General features: G+C 44.7%; 1 protein-coding gene across 3 annotated transcripts in view; it reads right to left on the bottom strand.

The window, feature by feature from the left end:
• tex2l (testis expressed 2, like) overlaps positions 1-21,194 on the bottom strand; it is a 134,821-nt gene that overhangs the window by 65,509 nt on the left and 48,118 nt on the right. For all 3 annotated transcript variants that reach the window (XM_078558666.1, XM_078558667.1, XM_078558668.1), the window contains exon 3: positions 1,407-1,607. In XM_078558666.1, the coding sequence (XP_078414792.1) occupies positions 1,407-1,607 (201 nt within the window). The remainder of the gene's footprint in view (positions 1-1,406; positions 1,608-21,194) is intronic.

Here is a 21,194-nt window from a genome sequence, read left to right as displayed (position 1 = left end):
ATTCACTGCTTGAAAGGGTGGTAAAGACAGAAACCCTCATAACGTTTAAGAAGTATTTGGATGTGCACTTATGATGCCATAGAATACAAGGCTATGGGCCTAGTGCTGGAAAATAGGATTAGAATAGTTCGGTACTTGCTTGACTGGTGCAGACTCGACGGGCCGAAGGGCCTTTTCCTGTGCTGTAGACCTCTATGTCTCTATGAATCAAAAATCCATTGACTTCGTTGGGAATGGAAAATCCCGCCAGCGGGAGGGGGCGTAAAATTCCGCCCAAAGGAGCAGTTGAAGCAAATAGCATAGATTCATTTCAGCAGAAGCTAGATAGAATGGTCACAGTAAAGTAGGAGGCAATTTTACCTGTCGTATCCATGTCAACTCCCTGCAAGTTGCAGCTCACCTAGTCCTACTCCCTCACTTTCTCCCCCAGCCCTGAAACTTTTTCTCTTCCTTGTGGTACATGTTCTGCAGTCTTACCACCCTTGGGGTAAAGGTATTTTTCCTGAATTTATCCGTGACTACCTTCTCTTCATAGCCCCTAGTAATCGTTCCCCTCACAAATGAAACTATTTTCTCCATAATTACCCTATCATGCTTTTTGAAAGAACTGTCCAAGTAGTCCCACTCCAATACTCTCACTCCACACTCCATAGCTCAGAAGCAGTTCCTTTTCAAGTATGCATCCAACAGCCTTTGAAAGTTACTGTTGAATCTGCTTCTGCCACCCTTTCAAGCATTGCGTTCAAGATCATAAGAACTCACTGCAGATTTACCTTTGACATTTGACACCGAGCCACATAGGAAACATTCGGACAGATGACCAAAAGCTTGGTCAGAGAAGTAGGTTTAAAGGAGCATCTTAAAGAATAGGAAGGGGTGGAAATGTGCCGAGGTTTAGGGAGATAAATGCATGAGGGACAAAGGGGAAAGAGTTTTGCCAATAGGGTTAGCGGGAGAGGCGTGAGAGGCAGTTCATGTGGACCACAAACAGTGGCATGGAGCAGTTAGGCCGAGCAGCCTGTTTCTGTGATGCACATTCAATGTAACACTTCCAATTCCATCTTCTATAAATGCAAGTCGTAATGTATTTTGTGTTCTTCAACAAGTGCTGAAGATAGGCTGCAAGAAAAGAATCAGATATGCACCAGGCTTTTAGGGATATGGAGGCTCTCATTTTGATGGGATGAGATCAAGGAAACAAAAACAGAAAATGCTGGAAAAACTCAGCAGGTCTAACAGCATCTGTGGAGAGAAAAAAAAACCTTTTTTTCTCACAGATGCTGTCAGATCTGCTGAGTTTTCCCAGCATTTTCGGTTTTTGTTTCAGATTTCCAGCATCCGCAGCATTTTGCTTTTATCTGAGATCAAGGAAGGTTCAGAGCTTTCCATAGAATGTTCTCACCCACCTTGCTGTCAGCTAGGTCACAGGATCGATGGCTGATGAATACCACATCATGTCTGCCTTCATCAAAGGTTGCACGCCGGGAGATGTTGCTCCGTGGGTATGAGAGTTTCAGTGCAGTACCCTCTAGTGTCACATAGACTGAAAAGGTCAGTGATGGATGGTAGGTCTCAGGGTCATAGTTATAGATTTCATTCATCCAGCCCTGTAATACAGAAGAGAGAAAGATGGGAAAATGTAACACCATTCTCGCCTGTTATTGTAGCAGACAAAACCCATACATAGTGTGAAATCTGCAAGAAGTTGTCCATCCCTATGCTGCACAAAGTTGGCTCCTGAGCTAGATAGAAACTAGGAGCAGGAGTAGGCCATTCGGCCCTTCGAGCCTGCTCTGCCATTCATTATGATCATGGCTGACCATCCAACTCAATAGCCTGCACCCTTTGATCCCTTTCGCCCCAAGAGCTATATCTAACTCCTTCTTGAAAACATACAATGTTTTGGCCTCAACTGCTTTCTGTGGTAACGAATTCCACAGGCCCACCACTCTCTGGGTGAAGAAATTACTCCTCATCTGAGATGAAGCAAGGCAACTCTTTATAGGTATATGTGGCCCATAGGCATAATCAAATCAATTCCTATGTTTTGCCTGTAAGATACATTTTTACTGAACTGAAGGCTCATATGCAGTTTTTTGGGTCCAGGTGAGTAAAACTGATATTGCGGCATTAAGTTATCCTGACTGAAGCCTATAGGATTGACATCACTCAGATTTGTGTCATAGTATTGTAGGGCTGTACATGGATCAAAGTGCTTTACTAATGTTATTACCGCAAATGTAGGCAAGAAAAATTCAATGCGGCAATATTTCGGTTTGATACTTGCTAAGGTGTTAATAAGGAAGCTGCACAGGTGATGGAGGCAGCAACTTTTAGTTTCTGCTTCTCTGAATTCATAACAGAACATGTTTGTATTTAAATATAACATAATGATTATTAACTAAAGAGATGGGCAGAATGTAATGATCAGAACATGGTTGCAATAATATTACTAACATACTGAACATTGGCAATGTGAGCTGACACTTTCTGGTGTCAGCTTTAGCTCAGCAGCAGGTGCTTGCCTTTGAGCCAGATGGTTTGGTGCTCATGATCCCATTCCAAAGACACAAGTGGGAATTTTAAATCCAAAAAGCAGGGAAGTTGGGTGGGTGGGTGGGAGTAAAAAGTGTGAATCCTAACTCCAACTCGTCTACTTCCGATTTTAGCAGAGGCAGGATGGGAAGCCTGCCATCTAAACCGAGATGGGGGGTTACTGGATCAGGAGATGAGCCTACCTGCTGGATCCCATGTGCCTGCCCGGCCAACCCCTACATGATTGGACACCTTCACCTGAGGCCTCTGATCAAGACTCTGTGCTTCCACTGAGGTGATCAGACTCTCCTAGGGCCCCTAGATCACCACCACACCCCAGGATTGAATCGCTGTCACAGCATCAACAACTCCTCTCTCCCTGCCCCCCCTCCCTCAATGAGGTGCCCCACCCAATCCCGGGGCCTCCTCTACATTACTCCCCACCTGATTGGAAGTCAAACCTGTCAGTCAGGCTGGCTTCGGGCTGGAGAACCTGTCAGTGATGTCACACGCATGCTGGGGAATCTCATCTTTGCACTTCCCTGTGCTCTATCAGACCCCTGCTTCCTGTGGGTCAATATGTTAAAATTACCCCCTTAAGCACAAAACCCAGGCTAACAGTGAGGAAGTGCTATATTGTCAGACATGCCATAATTTCAGATGTGACTTTAATCCAAGGCCCCAGCTGGGTTAAAAGCAAAATACTGCAGATGCTGGAAATCTGAAACAAAAACAGAAAACGCTGGAGAGACCCCATCTGAGTTCTCTGGTGGACGTAAATAGTCCTAAGGCACTGTTTCAAGAAGAACTAGAGAAATTTGGTTGGTGGCCTGGCCAACATTTATCCCTCAATCAACATTTACACAGCAGCTTATCTGGTTGTTAACTCATTACTCTTTGTGGGATCTTGCTGTGTGCAAATCAGCTGACACTTTACCGGCGTTATGACAGTGACCTTGCATCAAAACTACTTAATTGGCTGCAAAGTACTTTGGGATGTCCTGTGGTCATGAAACACTCTATATAAATGCAAGCCCGTCTTTCTTTGACCACTCTGATTGTGCTCTGCTCCAGCTCAAAATCAAACTTCAGCCCTGAATGTTAATAAGCTCTTGGACTTAGCGAATATGACAGACTGGGTCCGTTCCTCACTCCACTTGGCATTCACACATAAGAATTTTCCAAAGGACTCACTTGATCATGATCAGCAACAATGACTAATTTTTCTCTCCCTTCCTAATTCGTTGATGCTGAAGCCAGTAAGGACACTCCATAATGCAATCTCAGCTGAGATCAATTTGCCTGGAGTTGTGACTTGCAAGAGAGCCTAGGGCCTATTTGATTTGTAAGACGCAATTGCAGACTTCCACCAACTGACAACTGGGGAGAACTCAGCCCCAAAAATCTGTGGATCAATGATCTCAGCATTTACACTAGGATCCTTCCCATTGGTAACCTCTACTGCTTCAAAAGAATGTGGGGTTAAGAGGAGGTGACAATTTAAAGACCAGAGGTGGGTGTCTGTGACTTGAAGGTGCATTTCAGGCACTAGACCTGGCATAAGAGGCTGAAAATTGCCACCCTAGTGCCCAGGCCGAGACATGAGTCAGGCCCAGTTCTGAGAGGGAAGCACAACAAACCTTTAATGATCTCTTTTGTACGGGAAGAATTCATGAAACAAATTGAGCAGTCCTCTTTGGGAGTCAGGTCACAGCTGTCACACTGGACACTCCTGGTGTGCCCCACAACAATAAATGGCAATTTTTCTCTCAGCTCCAGAATGTGCAGGCAGAGGTTCCACCACAAACAAAGGCCAGAGGAGTCTTCATCTTAAAACTGGGAACCATTAATCTGATTCCAGGTCTAAGCCACCAGCTCTTCTGCTGGACTCTCATTGGAATTATGGTGGGGCAGAGCCTTAAAGTCCAAGGATATTTTGTCTCCCCCTTTTGTTTAATACCACTGGAGTAGCTGTTCCAATGTCCTGATGCCCCACCCCCAGGCAGGACTACAAATCACAATGTCACAAATTAAACATCTTCCCAGTGGAATGGCTGATTGTGGATGTGCGATGGCTGAACTTTATACTCATGAATAAACTCTTTCATTTGTGCAAAGTGAAGGAAAAAGAAAGATAAAACATTGGAATTGCAACCCTTGATTCATTAAAGTTATACCATTCTTAAGCCTCCTTCCAAGTAATTGCATTCTGCTTTCAGAGCACCTGACCACTTCTCTCGGGATGTGCTGAATCCAATGTCTCGAGGGAGAGACTTGGATTAAGATCATGATGCAGAATTAAGTGCTGTTTGAGATCTGCTTCAGGTTAACTTGCACCATTCTCAGACAGCATCAGACACCGGAGTGGATTATTACAGCTGAAGTGATCTAGGAGCTAAGGAAGGCTGAACCATAATTTGACGATTAGTAAATCTCACAGTTCAAACTTTTGTTTACCGACTTAAAATGTTTTGGTTTTATGCACAAAAATGATACCAAATTGTTCAGAAAATAGTGCAAATCAGCAATGTGCCAGTGCACGTTCTTCAACAAATAGGATTGGCAGAATTGCAAATATTACAACCCTGTTCAAAAAATGGATGTAAAGATAAGGTCTGCAACTACAGGCCAGTCCGTTTAACCTCAATGGTGAGGAACCTTTTAGAAACGATAATATGGTACAAAATTAACAGTCACTTGGACAAGTGTGGATTAATTATTGATGTGGATTGATTCATACAGCAATTGAGAGATTTTATTTAACTAACTTTTTTTTTGATGAGATAACAGAGAGTGTTGATGAAGGAAATACAGTTGATGTGGTGCATATGGATTTCCAGAAGACATTTGATAAAGTGCCACATAACAGGCTGGTCAGCAAAGTTAAAACCCATGGAATAAAAGGGACAGTGACAGCATGGATGTGAAGTTAGCTGAGTGATAAGGAACACAGAGTAGCAGTGAACAATTGTTTTTTGGACTGGAAGAAGGTATATAGTGGAGTTTCCCCAGCGGTTGGTACTGGAACCACTGTTTTTCTTAATTTATATTAATGACCAGACTTGGGTTTACAGGTTACAATTTCAAAATTGGAAGATGCTACAATACTTGTAAGTATTGGTAATTGTGAGGAGGCTAGCGAAAGACCTCAAGAGAACACAGACAGGCTGGTGGAATTGGCAGGCACATGGCAGGTGAAATTTCATGCGGAGAAGTCTGAATTTTCTGAAGTGATACATTTTGGTAGGAAGAACGAAGGGGGGAAATACAATTCTAAAGGGGGGTGCAGGAGCAGAGGGACCTGTGGGTATTTGTACACAAATCATTGAAGGTGGCAGGACAGGTTGTGAAAGTGGTTAAAAAGGCTTACAGGATCCTAGTCTTTATAAATTGAGGCATGGAGTACAAAAGCAAGGAAGTTTTGGTGAACCTTTATAAAACATTAGTTCAGCCTCAACTGGAGTATTGTGACTAATTCTGGGCAGTGCACTTTAAAAAGAATGTGAAGTTTTTGGAGAGGGTGCAGAAAAGACTTATGAGAAGTGTTCCAGGGGATGAGGGATGGATGGGGGTAACCATATGGATTGATTGGAGAAGCTGCAGCTTTTCTCCTTAGAGAAGAGAAGGTTGAGAGGAGATGTGACTGAGGGGTATTCAAAATCATAAGGGGTTTGGACAGAGTAAGAGCAGATTCAATTGTGGCTTTCACAAGGGAATTCGATAGCACCTGAAAGAAAAATATTACAGGGATATGGGAAAACAGTGGGGGAATAAGACTAGCTGAGGTGCTCTTGCACAAAGCCAATATGGATATAAGCAAAAAACTGTGGATGCTGGAAATCCAAAACAAAAACAAAAATACCTGGAAAAACTCAGCAGGTCTGATAGCATCTGCGGAGAGGAACACAGTTAACATTTCGAGTCCGTATGACTCTTCAACAGAACTAAGGAAAAATAGAAAAGAGGTGAAATATAAGCTGGTTTAAGGGAGGCGGGGGGGGGGGGGGGGGGGCGTGGGGAGAGGTAGAGCTGGATAGAGGGCCAGTGAGAGGTGGAGATTGCCAAAAGATGTCATAGACAAAAGGACAAAGAGGCGTTGACGGTGGTGATATTAGCTAAGAAATGTGCTAATGGTGACATTAAGGGTAGAAAGCAGGACGAGCAAGGTTCTACAGTGAGTTACTCATCTCCTGACTCCCCAAAGCCTGTCCACCTATACCAGGCACAATTAAGGAGTATGATGGAATACTCTCCGCTTTCCTGGATTAATCCAGCTCCAACAACAGTCAATAAACTTGACACAATCTAGGACAAAGTAACCCGTTTGATTGGCACCCCATCCACCACCTTAAACATTCACCTCTTCCACCACCAACACACAGCGAAGGTAGTGTGTTCCACTTACAAGATGCACTGCAGCCATTCACCAATGAGGCTTCTTCATCAGCACCTTCCAAACCCATGACCTCTACTACCTAGAATAACAAGGGCATCAGACACATGGGAACACCACCACCTGGAAGTTCCCCTCCAAGCCTCATCATCCTGACTTGGAAATATATCGTCATTCCTTCACAGTCACTGGGTCAAAATCCTGGAACTCCCTCCCTAACAACATTGCGGGTGTATCTACAACCACGTGGATTGCAGCGGTTCAAGAAGGCAGCTCACCACCACCTTCTCAAGGGCAACTAGGGATGGGCAATAAATGCTGGCCTAGCCAGCAACATCCACATCCCATGAATGAATAAAAAAAAAAATCCTGTGAAAGAATAAATTAAAAATACTTTAAAATGAGATATTAAACTGAGGCCTTGCTGCCTAGTCTAATGAATGTGAAAGATTGGACTTAATTGAAGAACAGCAAAGCATTCTCCCTGTGGCCTAACTGGTTTTCCCATGCTTTGGCAAACATTCTCCTCTGTCACACACTATCAAAAATATATGAGCTGGATGGTTACAAACTGGCTTCCATGTTTATTTACATATGCAGCTCCAATCAGAAGAATTGCATTGTTTTCAAAGCACCCTGAGAAATCCTGAGGGTGTGTTTGTTGTTTAGAAATAGAAGTTCTTTTTTCCTTTAATGGTATCCTGATGTTTTATGTTCAAGGCTTGATTGTTGTATACTAGCTTCCAGCATAATTCATATCAGCAGAATTCTGGTAGCTAGCACATGTCTATATTTTATAAAGGTGGCACACTTCAGAAACACCACACCTCAGTGAAGCAGAAAAACCATGATTGGCTCAAGTATCCACTATCTGTTAAGTCAACCATACATAATCTACCGACTAAATGCAAAGTTTCCTTCTCAAGGTAGAAAGCAAAGCTTCCAAATGGGCAACATGCATTTATATAGCACCTTTCATAACCCCAGAACTTCCCAAAGTGCTTTACAGCTAATGAAATAAGTACCTTTGGTAGAGCAGTGGTCACACCTGGGTTTTTGATCTGGGTGACTGGTACTGCCACCGACATGCGTCAGCACTTAACTCTCATGTATGCTGCATGTAGCTGCTAGGGCAAGGCAGTGACCACATGCTGGGCAACAGTGTCGACCCACTGGCCAAACTATGTGAGAGTACCCGAGTGCTGATGGGGACACCTACCTCACAAGTGCTTGAAATCTCCAGTGGTGAAGCTGATGGGGGGTACAACTGAGACTCTAATGGCAGTGAAGGTGCAGGAGCCCATGCCTGTGGCAAGGGTAGAGCAGTACTTTAGCACTTTAGAGGTGCCATGCTTGATGCGAAGTGGTGCCCCTCAAGCTATAATTATTTGTCTCTCCCTATGAAGTGTAAGTACAAAGTCAGGAAGACACTCGTGGGTTGCCATTGACTAGGGCCCCCAGGGATGGTGGAACCCTAAATGCAACTGAGGAAGGGCCTGACCTGGCATGGGACAATGGATGCGTAAATAATGAGGCTGATCCCAAACCCTCAAGGTAGGTCAGACTCTGACAGATGTCAAGTCAACCGGGACAGCCACAGACTCCTGAACATAGGAATCTGAAAAGTTAGAACAAAGGACCAAGCTTGAGAAACCCAGGTAGGATGCAAAAGACTCAACATTGCTGTGCTGGGCATTGCTGAGACTAGATAACCAGGTTCAGGGTAACTGAAGGAACCTGTACTATTCTGCTGGCGAAGGTCACCGATATGGTTTGGGAATTCTGGTGTTCCCAAAGCTGTGGGGTGCTATCATGCTGACTCCCCAAAGCCAGTCCACCATCTACAAGGCACAAATCAGGAGTGCGATGAAATACTCTCCACTTGCCTGGATGAGTGCAGCTCCAACAACGCTCAGCATCCAGGACAAAGGAACCCACTTGATTGGCACCTCTTCCACAAACATACATTCCCTCCACCACCAACAAACAGTAGCAGCAGTGTGCACCATCTACAAGAAGCACTGCAGGAACTCACCAAGGCTCCTTAGGCAGAACCTTCTAAATCCACGACTGCTACCATCTAAAAGGACAAGGGCAGCAGACACATGGGAACACCACCACCTACAAGTTCCCCTCCAAGCTGCTCACCATCTTGATTTGGAAATATATCGCTGTTCCTTCACTGTCGCTGCGTCAAAATCCTGGAACTCCCTTCCTAACAGCGCTGTGTGTGTATCTACACCACATGGTCTGCAGTGGTCCAAGAAGGCAGCTCACCACCACCTTCTCGAGGGCAATTAGGGATGGGCAATAAATGCTGGCCTAGCCAGCATCCTATGAATGAATAAAAAAAATGCCTGTGCAGCCAGTTAACAATAGAGAGTTCATGATGCGAATTAAGGCTAAACCAAGAGTAGTGAACCTCATCCAAGTATATATGCCAACTGTGAAATCTTCTGAAGAAGATGTTGAGAAGGTGTATGCAGTCTTGCAAAGAATAGCCATCTCCAAACATGAGAGATTGATGGGAGACTTTAATGCGAAAATAGGAAGGAAGGCAACACATTAGTGCAATGGAAAATTCAGCTTGGGTGAATGAAATGACACAGAGGAGAAAAGTTGATGGATTGGCTAACTGACTACAAACCTGTTGTACATGTTTTCAGCATTGTGAAAAAGAACACTACATGTGGATGTCATTCAGTGGACAGTACAGAAATATGATTAATTATATTTTTATGAGAACACATAACAGGGCAGAATGTATTGATTCCAGAGTCCTGACTAGCACAAGTTGTGGGTCTGACCATCAGCTTGTATGGGCCAAGGTTAAGGGCATGTGGTGGAGACAGAAACATGTCTAAAGAAGCTCTCCCAAATGGCAGGTAGATTGTTCACACTAGGACTCCAGTGGTATGTGAACGAGTTTTACAGTGGGAGATGGTTTCAAACAGATAAGTAGAACCAACTTTAGAAAGGTTTTCATCTGCTATAAAAACTGCATTGAATGAAGCATGCCCAAAAGCTGAGACTGGCAAGAAGCCTTGGAGAACAGCCAAATGTCTGAAGCTGATAGAGGAGTGCTGATGTGCAAAGCAGATGGGCCATCAAGGAATGGATTACAAAAATCTCTGCAAGAAAGTGAAAAAACACTTGCAGGGCAGCCAAAAGGAGCTGGCTCAAAGAAAAGGCACAGGCAGCAGAAGATGCAGGTCATAAAGGGCAGTCTAAAGAAGTATACAAGGTTGGCACAGCTCTGTTAACTGTAACAGTTAGCATTGGTATAAAAGGGGCAGATGTCCAGGAATATTACAGCCTTGGTCCAAACATGGGCAAAAGAGCTGAACTCCCAAGGTGAGGTGAGTGACTGCCCTTGACATCAAAGTAGCATTTGACCAAGTGTGGCAACAAGGAATCCTAGCAAAACTGGAGTCAATGGGAGTTGGGGAAATCTCTCCACTGGTTGGAGTCATACCTAGCACAAAGGAAGATGGTTGTGGTTGTTGGAGGTCAATCATCTCAGTTTCAGGACAATACTGCAGGAGTTCCTCAGGGTAGTGTCTTAGGCCCAACCATCTTCAGCTGCTTCATCAATGACCTTCCTTCCATCATAAGGTCAGAAGAGTGGATGTTCATTGATGATTGCACAATGTTCAGCATCATTCACGACTCCTCAGATACTAAAGCAGCTCATGTCCAAATGCAGCAAGACCTGGACAATATCCAGGCTTGGGCTGACAAGTGACAAGTAACCTTCAGGCCACACAAGTGTCAGGCAATGACCATCTCCAACAGGAGAGAATCTAACCATCACCCCTTGATGTTCAATGGCATTACCATCACTGAATCCCCCACTATCAACATCCTGGGGGTTATCATTGACCAGACACTGAACTGGGCTAGCCATATAAATACTGTGGCTACAAGAGCAAGTCAGAGGCTAAGAATCCTGCGACAAATAACTCACCTCCTGACTTCCCAAAGCCTGTCCACCATCTACAAGGCACAAGTCAGGAGTGTGATGGAATACTCTCCACTTGTCTGGATGAGTGCAGCTTCAAAAACACTCAAGAAGCTTGACACCCTCCAAGACAAAGCAGCTCACTTGATTGGCACCCCTTCCACAAACATTCTCTCCCTCCACCAACGCACAGCATGTATCATCTACAAGATGCGCTGCAGAAACTCACCAAGGTTCCTTAGACAGCACTTTCCAAATCCACAACCACTACCATTGAGGACAAGGGCAGCAGACAGATGGGAACACCACCACCTGAAAGTTCCTCTCCAAGTTACTCACCATCTTGACTTGGAAATATATCACCATTCCTTCACTGTCGCAGTGTCAAAATCCTGGAACTCCCTCCCTAACAGCACTGTGGGTGTACCTACACCACATGAACTGCAGAGGTTCAAGAAGGCAGCTCACCACTGCCTTCTCAAGGGCAATTAGGGATGGGCAATAAATTCTGGCCTAGCCAGTGACGCCCACACCCCATGAACGAATATTTAAAAAATATGATCTGTGAGGTTGATCAGGTAAAGGAACAGTGGCAGCAATACTGTGCCCACCTGTATGTGACAATTTAGAAATGCAAGTCCCTTTAAGAGTAAACCAGGACCAGCTTCAGAGAGAATTGAGAGCAGGTGACGCTCATTGAAGCCTTTAACTTAAGAGCTGGGTTTTTCCCAGTAAGGGGGCTTTTGTTTCTGGACAGGGAAAGGATCAGGAGGGAAGAGCAGCAACTGGTATTTCTACTGAATTATAGTTTAGGAATAAAACAGTTATGATTCACAGAATGTCTTCTGCAGCCTGACTCAGTAATTGTATATCCACCTATTAAACAGTACAGACCAGATCTGAGTGCAGGAAGTAGCCAGGGAGGAGAAGGAATTAGAAATGCTGCTTAGTGACATTGAGCATGCAGTTAAGAAACCGGATGACAAGGGGACAAGCTGATCGTGACATACCTGCTGAAGGTTGGAGGAGCAGAGACATGAAAGAAATCATTGACCGGTTATTCTGAAGTGGGATTTGGCCAGACGTTTGGCTAGTTTCAGAGCTGGTGACACTGCCAAAAGTTCTTGACACCTAAGACTGCTCAAAGCAAGGAACAATTAGCCTGATAAATCATGCCTCAAAAGTGTCCCAAGATATGATCAAAGGCTCTCATACTTCATCACACCAGGAATAAGCAAGGAACAGTTCCGTTAAACCACGGGAAAGGAGCATCAGATATCATTTTTGTGCTGTGCAAAATAATCGAGAAGTAAGAGCAAAGTGACAAGGAATTGTGGGTACTCCTTGTAGACTTCACAAAGACCTTTGGGTGGAATTTTCCAGTCCTGCTAGCGGCAGGTTCCGTTATGGGCAGGAGTGGAAAATTCAGTGAAAGGCCAAAAGTTGGATTCCTGCCGGTGGGAAAGTAAGTCGGAAATTTCCCCTTGCCATTTCCATGGCGGGATGATGGCGGGTCGGCTTTCCCATTGATCCACGTCAGGAAGGCCATTTGCATGCATTAGTATGTCGCGAATACTCGTAAAACGCAACTCACCAGAATCACTTTCCCCCTCCCAATTACAATGCCGCGCCAGCAGGAAATTAGACCAGTCTAAATCACAACCAGATATAACTGGCGTGCAACAGTCCACCCTCAACTCACTTGTGACTTTGAGGTGAGTGCAACATTCAAAGCCTACCTGCAACAGCGCTGCTCCAGTTCCTCAGTGATACCAGTATCAGCCCACACTGCTGGGGGTGTAAGGTGGGGCTGCTCACCATGGCTGCCTTGGATGTGGAGCTGGGCTGCTCAGGGTGGCTGCCACGCTAGTCCAGCAGGACAGCATTGGGTACTGCATGTGTCTGGCAGGGCTGCATTCTAAAACAGAGACCAGCATGGTGACTGGGGGATGGTGCTGGTGAGACGGTAGAGACATGAGGGTGAAGGGGGTTCGGAGGAAAGATGGCAGGCAGAGGGAAGATTGGAGGTGATAAGCTGGAGCCTGACCTGGAACAGTAGAATGTAGACACAGAAAAGGGTGAATGGGATTCAATTTGCATGACGTTGAGGGGATGCACGCAGACTCTAGAGCATGAAGGTGGGGGTGAGAGTTAATGTTGCAAAAGAGGGGAGGGTTGCACAGAAACTCATGGGAGGTGGGGGGGTGGGTAGGGGAACAGTCTTGTGGTCATTCATTGAGAAGCTGAATGAAAGGCAGTCATAGTCCCCGGACTGATGCCAAGAGGTCAGGGTGAGAGATTAAAGGAAGTCCTGGGGCTCTGTGGGCAATGCTATAGGGCTATGCATAGTACCCACGTCCTGCCGACCTGCCATCATCTGTTGGAGGGGCATGTGTGGTCTGCCAAAGACACCGTTCCTATCTGGAGATGACTGAGAGATAATGTTGTGCACATCTACGCTTGTCCAGAGATGTGGTGGCTCGTACCTGCTACATTCTGCAGGAGGATCTAATGCCGCATGGACTGAGAGGACATCCCCTGCCACCGCCCTCTAGGGAAGAGAATTCCACAGGCCAACAACCCTCTGAGAGAAAATATTTCTCCTCATCTCAGTCTTATGGGAGACCCCTAATTTTTAAACGGTGTATCCTAGTTCTAGACTTCCCCACAAGGGGAAACATCCTCTTAGCATCCACCTGTCAAGTCCCTTCAGGATATTTTTCAATAAGATCACCTGCCATTCTTCTAAACAATAGTGGGTATATTCAAAGAGTTTACAAATTGGCAAAAGATGTGGTGCATGTACTTGGTGACAAGGCAGAGCCATTCAGTTTTGGGGAAGGAGTCAGAGGAGGGTGTCTGCTTTCACCACAGCATTCCAATGCCATAGGAGAAAAGGTCATGAGAGAAGTCAGCTCTGTTCCCCCAGAACATCTTGGGGCCAGTGGTGGTGGTCACAAGTTCTGGAATGCTAATGACATCAGCTGAATGAACTATGGAGGGCATCTAACATCAGCCTGAACTTGATAAAACAACTTGCAAAATCCCTGGTGTGGAGCATTGCACTTTGTGTGTGAGAGCTGGACCCCCAAGAAGAGGATTACAGCTTTTGGAACAAGGTTCTGGCGAAGGGCCTTTCGAATCAACCAGACAGACTGGAGAACCAATGGATTTGTCCACAGGCAATTTGGGATTCCCAGCATCTTGTGGGTTAAAGTGAAGAAGCAGAAATGGAGAAAGTCTGACCACTGGAAAAGGTGGGGTGAGAGTCTGGTGTTGGCGACAGTAGAAGGTGAAACATCAGGAAAGAACAGGCCAGATCAGAGACCGACTGGATGGATCAACAATATCAGCAACCGACGGAGGGAAGAATGACCACGGAATGCAGAATTGCAGTGAACAGAGAGACATGCCTATGGCCCCTCATGCACTATGGCTAAATATGCCTGGATGGTCTCTGTTGTAATGTAGGAATCACAGTGTCAAATTGCTACACAGCAAGCTTCCACAAAGAGCAATGTGATAATGAATAGTTCATCTGTTTTTAGTGCTATTGATTGAGGTATTATTGGCCAGGAGGACACTGGAAATAATCCCCTATGGTCCTCCTCAAAACAGTGTCCTGGGATCACTTGCCTGAGAGAACGGACAGGGTGTCAGTTTAACAGCTAATTTGAAAATGGTACCTTCGACAGTGCAGCACTCCCTGAGTATTGTACTGGAGGGTCAGCCTAGATCTTTGTGCTTAAGTGGGACTTGAACCCACAACCTTCTGCTCCTGAGGTGTTTCATATATTGTGTGGCTACCATTGTCCTTCTTCACACAGATTACAGCTAAGAATAATATTTATGGCACAATAAAAGAATGATATTGTTCTGTAAGATAATCACCAAGCTTAAACTTGACAGTTGATCTTTAAAGAATAGAAATGCCTGTTCCCCCTACTCTGGCCTACCTTGAACATTTCGTCTGGGTTTTACACACAGACTCCCAATATGACTATAAACAAATTCTGTGCATGTTGGAGATGCCAAAAGGAAGTTTTGGCTTTCACACAGCCCTTTTGGAGCTAGAGCACCTGGAGAGTGCTATGGCAAGCTGTGTCACACGACGCACAGGTAGAAAATTTACAACTGTAATATGTAGGCAGCAGGGGAAAATAATGCTGTTTTTGTAAACCATTAAATAAAAATTCTGAATTAATAGTGTTTGGGTTGAATAATTTTGTGTTATTGGAGGGGAGAGGATGCTAATGTTTGCTTTGGGGACAAAAGGAGCCACTTTGCTGCTAATGGCAGACATTATTGCTGGAGTTAGCTAGCCAGCCAAGTCTGGATCATGGAGAATGACCACCTGTAATTGGAGACTCGACAGAGCAACAGAGCGACAGTCCCCAGTGCAGTGCTACATTAATGGTAGATTCCACAAGAACTACAGTTTACAGTTACAGGTAATTAGGAGGGAAAAATATCAAGGATTGTGTTTACAACAAGCTTGCAAGGTCACATTAGAGTGGCTTTAGTGACAATGGGGAACATTCAACTCTGCCTGGGCAATAACATGATAGAGCTGATTTTTCCCCACGCAGCCCATTCAATGGAGCAAAAGTCACGTTAGCTCTAGAAGGGGCGAATGTTCGCTCTGCCAGGCTAAGGGGCTGAAGGATTTCTCCACGCCTCCCCCCACCACCCCCAACCACACCCACCCCCCCAATTACATAGCTTGGGACTGGAGTAAAATGCAGTTCAGACCAAGCAGAGGTAGCAGACTGACTTCCCTGAAGGAACGTTTGCAAATAAAAAGCTTGAAAACACCATTGGTGGCACACTACCCCATTGCCCTTAAGTTTTGAAAACATTGGTGCTAAATTTAGCCACAGTTTAGGGGCTACAAGGCCTTCTAATAATCAAATGTAGGGTACGAGATGCAAACGCACACTTCCATCAGGAAACACATCAATGCCATCTTGGTAAAAGTGGTTTGCGTGCACAAGACTGTCGACTGCTGGCAGCATCCAGAACAGGCAGATTATAACATTAGTAAGTGTGTAATGCTGATTCGATGCCAGCATTACCGTTTTCAAACCACACACTCCAGACAATGCCTTGTTTTAGCCTCATTCAGTTGAAGATGTGAGTAAACAGCATAAAGGGCACGACCCCCCTACCCCTCACTCACCAATAGCACTATTCACTGGGATCATGAACCACTTGGATATTGGGCGCTGGATTATTTCTCCCGGTGCAATAGTCCATGTTTTTGGAGCTTTCCTATACTTATCTAAAGTTTGAATATTCAACAGGGAGTGGTCTGGTTGATCTTGAAGTATCTTGTGCTGAAAGAAGATATGTTTGGTCTGGTAGAGGTTCCTCTGGATATGGCTGGGGGAATGAAGAAAAGTCATGGAGAACTTGACAAGAGGAAGGAGTGAAGGAGGAGAAAGGCTCTCAGCAAAAGGCTATATCCACTTAGAGTTGCCAACCCTCCAGGGTTGACCTGGAGTCCCTAGGGATTGAAGATCAATCTCCAGGGCACTGCTGTGTGCAACCCTGGAGAAAATTAATTGGAACATTAAAAAATATAGTTTTTTTGTCATTTTCTTTGAACATTTCCCTTTATCAAATATAAAAATATTGAAAATGGGATAAAAAAGGCTATTTGGCTGACAGTCGAGTATCATCCAATTGGGTAATGCGTTTTTTTTGCTTTCCAATTGGTGTAGGAAGGAAGTGCGTCAAGGATGAATGTGTTGGCCGACTAATGGCTAGAGTGTGGCAGCAAGTCATGTGATGAAAAATCCAGGAATACATTTAACCACAATTGGCAACCCTATATCTGCCCACAGTCTTTAGGGGACAATTTTTTTTACAGCAACTTCAGAAAGGATCAATGCTTGAGACATCTTTGTTTCCCAGAAGAGGCTATGTCTGAAAACTGTCAACAGCTGTAGCCACAACTGCAATCTCAGGGGAGAGCAAGGACAGCATTGCCTGAGGTTGTCAAGGTGACCGAGGCTCTTAACCTTTATAGTCTGTCCAGTCCCTGTAGCCTTGGTGGTGGAAGGCTGCTGACTCTCAACTGAGGTGACTACAGGTGCCTTTGGGGGGCAAAATTGAGCAGCCCTGGAACTGGAGAGTGCCCAAGTTCAGACCGCACCATTTCAGCCTGGGCTGCAGCCATCTGACAGGCAACAGCAAAGACAGTGACGGTGTGTGAGGGGATGTTGGAATACTGAGAGATAACAGCACGTTTCTGGATCATGCAGCCACTACCATCTTCCCGGGCAGCATCTCAGTGATAGAGATTGGTGGTAGGTGGGTAATAAGGGTGTGATAAATTGAGCAGTGCATGAGGCTGTGGTACAGTTGGTAGGATATGCCATTTGAAGATTAAACTCACACTCCTTGACAACTCATATCAGATCTTTGAATTTCTTCCTGCACAGCATTCACGTTCTTGGAGCTACATTACTGGCAGTGACCTCTGCATTTACTTCTCCTCACTGTCTCCTCAGCATGTGAGAGCCTCCCTCCCCTTTGCGGACACAATGGCCGAGATTTTACCAGCAAGCTGGGAGGGGTTGGTCTGGTTAAATACCTGGGATCCTCAATAGGAGGGGTGCCAGGCAGAGTCCCAGTGACAGGCCATTTTCCCAGTGGCGGGAAAGTCAGTGGTACGGCCACCCATCAACTGGAGGCGGGCAGCCAATTTAGGTAATTAACAGGCCAATTGTTGTCCACTTTCCCACAATGTGCCCCCACTGCACCCTGTGGAGAGGCTTCCAGCTGCATAGGCACTGCTTCTCAGATGCTTTCCAGGGGAGGGGGCCTTGATATCTGTGGGCTCCATAGTCTACATGGGGGAACCTTTAGACAGGCTAGTTCAAAAGCTCTTCCTTACAAACCCTATGCCAAGGTATGATCCCCACCCAGCTCCTATGGCTCCTCATGTGTCCCATGCCAAGTTATGTCCCCACGCACATTCTATGGCCCCTCATGCCCACATGTCAAGGCATGTCCTTCACCTATCCCTAATGGCCCCTCATACCCCTATACCAGGGTATGCCCCCCACACACCTCTTATGGCCTCATTATGTATTCTTGGCTGAGAGCCCAGAAATCCATTAGCCTGTTGAAACACCTGAGCCCTAGGGAAAACATTGCTTGATTGATCTGGGGGATATGGTGGCTTAGTGGTTCTGTCACTGGACTAGTAATCCAGCATCCCAGGCTAATGCTCTGGGGACATGGGTTCAAATCCCATCATGGTAGCTACTGGAATTGTTATGCAAGTATAATAATTTTCATAAAATTATTCTGGTTTATTGTAAAGTAGGTTTATGGGTGTAAGTGTAGATGGTTCTGTTTGTGTGATTTAATTATATTTGGAGCCAGGTAGACTGCAAGCTTGAAATTATCAAAAGAAGTTAGGAGTAGAATGTAGTTGAAATGCTAATGAGAAAACATGGATGGGGTATTACTAAAGTATGAAGGAAATTTGCATTTTTTGATAAGTTTTGAAAGGGTTATTTGGATTTTAAAGGGATGTTAGGGTGTTTACAACTAGCCAGATAAGCAAGGCCAAGCAGTATGTTTATTTTCCACAAAGGTTACTGACAATATTGACAACATGAAAGATTTTTATATTATGGGAAAGGTAAAGTTCCAAAGACATATGGAACAATGGAATTTACATGTTAAAGAGAGAAAACATATATAAAGGAGAATGAAAGGCTATGTTGGGGGGCCATGTAAGATCTAACAGGAGTGTATGAAACAGCTTTGGGAAGCCCCCAGCCATGTTTGCAAACGTCTGCTGTATCCAGTAACTAAAGTTGGAGACAAGCTTTTGGAATTCTTCTGTCAAGTGGGTACTGTGGTAACTTGCTGGCTTGTTTTATTTTAATTTAAAATTTATTTTGGGCTGTTGCCTTAAAGGGGGAGTCAGGTTAATTAGGAATTTTAGGATTTGTTACAGTAGCAAGTAATTTTAGTCTTATGTATGTGCTTGAAATCTTTTCTTTCATTAATAAATATTTTAATTTAATTTTTTTAAATCTCCAAAGGTCATAGTGGACTCATTACGTCTAAATTCAGTGCACACATCTTCTCGTAATAAATACAAATTGCAAAACTGTTGTGATAGCGTAGCCAAGTTTTCCTTGTGGATTTGGTCCACCTGGCACACATCATCTGCCACATCATAACAAAATTTAAGTTCAATTAATAAATCTGGAAATGAAAGGTAGTCTCAGTAATGGTGACCATGAAACTATCATTGATTGTCATAAAGACTGATCTGGTTCATAGATGCTCTTTAGGGAAGGAAATCTGCTGGTCTGGCCTGCATGTGACTCCAGACCTAGAGCAATTTGGTTGCCTCTTAACTACCCTCAGTGCTTACAGTTTCAGCAATGGTTACTTTGAAGGGTCTGAATGATTGATACTTTTATTGAGCTGTAGTAAAAGAATTTTCTAAGAAAGTGGAAAGTTATCAATGAATTACTATTTTTTAAAGCTTTTTTTTTTACACATTCTATTGTCACCATAGGGTTCATTGGTTCTATACAGTGTATGTATGGCGAATGGGCTTGGATGTGCCATACCTTGGCATGGGGGCTTTAGGGCCATAGGAGTTGATCAGGGATATGGCTTGGCTTAGGGAGCATGAAGAGCCACAGGGAGTAGATGGGGGGCATGAATGGGGCATGGAGAGTGTGTGTAGGGGATAAGGTAGTGTGATGGTTGAGGGTCAGAGGGCCTTCCTGTTTTTAACATAACTGGGATGAAGTCCCACTGCACCAACACACTTTTAACCGTTTCCACACCTGGCAGCCCCTGTGGCTGCCTCCAAACTTTCTCCCGGGTTGGCTGGCCTGACTGCAGCCAGCGCTCTACCCCAACAATGAAAATCACGTCCTTGCGGGCACTTTCTACCGAGGTGGGTGGGCCGAGTCGGGATTTTTCCCAACTCCTGCTACCTGCCTCGAGGATGAAAATCCAGTCCATTGTCCTCACTCATCAGATGATTGAAAATGAACAGTATTAACATTTCAAACGTTTTAACTATCCAGCTTCATCATTAGACACATGAACACATATATATGAGAAAGTTCGGTATAAGGAAGACTCCCACTGTTACTGCTACAGATATTTGACACCTCATGACGCAGTTACAATTGTGAAAATTCATTTCTTTTTTTAATTACGAATTGGTTTGCACCGAGATGCAGAGCTCCCATATATTCTCTCCTTCTGATCTTTGACATTTAATCTGCTCCAGGTACTGAGCCCAATTAGCTGGAATCAGAAAATAATTTTTGCAGTGATGTTACAAGCTTTTGCAATTAGTTTCACATTACAGCAGCTTCCTGTCTGCTCTCTTGTGAACCAACAGACAGTGTACAACACTTACATTTTTACAAAGCATAGATAAATTAGTGTGCTTGGAAGATAACTTCTTCGCTCAATGCTCTGAATTCTTTTATACAGCCGCATTTTCTATTTTTTTGAACTTTCATTATTTTCTTTCATCCTTCAACCTTCTGTGTCCCATCTTATTCTTCCAGTTCATTATGCGCCTGAATCTCTGGCCTTTTTGCCACAGTTGGGATCAATTTCATCAGGGATCCGAAATGAATCATTTTTTAATTCCATTTTGCCATGTTGCCCAGACATGTCCAGGTGGCTTGGCCCAAGCCTCCATTATGACAGTTCAATAAGAATAGCCAAGATTGATGCTCCTTCCAATTTTCCAACTCTTACTATTGGAAAGAGCTCAAACTTCACCCAGCAGTACCCTTTGACAGCTTAGCTGAGGTGGGAAATTTTGGTTAATGAAGCTATGTCTAATCACTGCACTAGTGCATCTCAATATCATGTTACTTATGACTTAAGCACATGCTGGTTAAAAAAGAACAAGGTTCCTTTATTCCACTGGCATCAAAACTGTATAAACTGTGAAGGGGAAGCCTAACTCCAAGAAACAACTATTTACAGAGAATGGTCACTGCTGATGCTCCAGATCCCTGTTCAACTCGGGGCCTCAGCTCCTCAGCGCAGCACTTACCAGGCGTGTTACCTTGCCCTGCTGCCAGCTCTGTTCCCTTCTCTCTCCATGAGGCTTCTCAGGCCCAGGGGTGCTGCCAGTCAGACTGATTAGGTCCCAATTCCCCTTCCTGGCTCTTTAGCCACCTTCAGGGGTTTCAAGCTGCCATGGGCTCCTGCCATATTGCTACTCACAAGTCCTGACCCTGTCCTGGCTGCTTTCTCTCTCTCCTCATGCCCTCTGGCACCACCCCTCAA

Source organism: Cetorhinus maximus, chromosome 15, assembly GCF_964194155.1.
Source record: "Cetorhinus maximus chromosome 15, sCetMax3.hap1.1, whole genome shotgun sequence".
NCBI classification, from domain to species: domain Eukaryota; kingdom Metazoa; phylum Chordata; class Chondrichthyes; order Lamniformes; family Cetorhinidae; genus Cetorhinus; species Cetorhinus maximus.
Note: the sequence above shows the minus strand (reverse complement) of the source record. Positions and strands in the feature narration are given on the sequence as shown.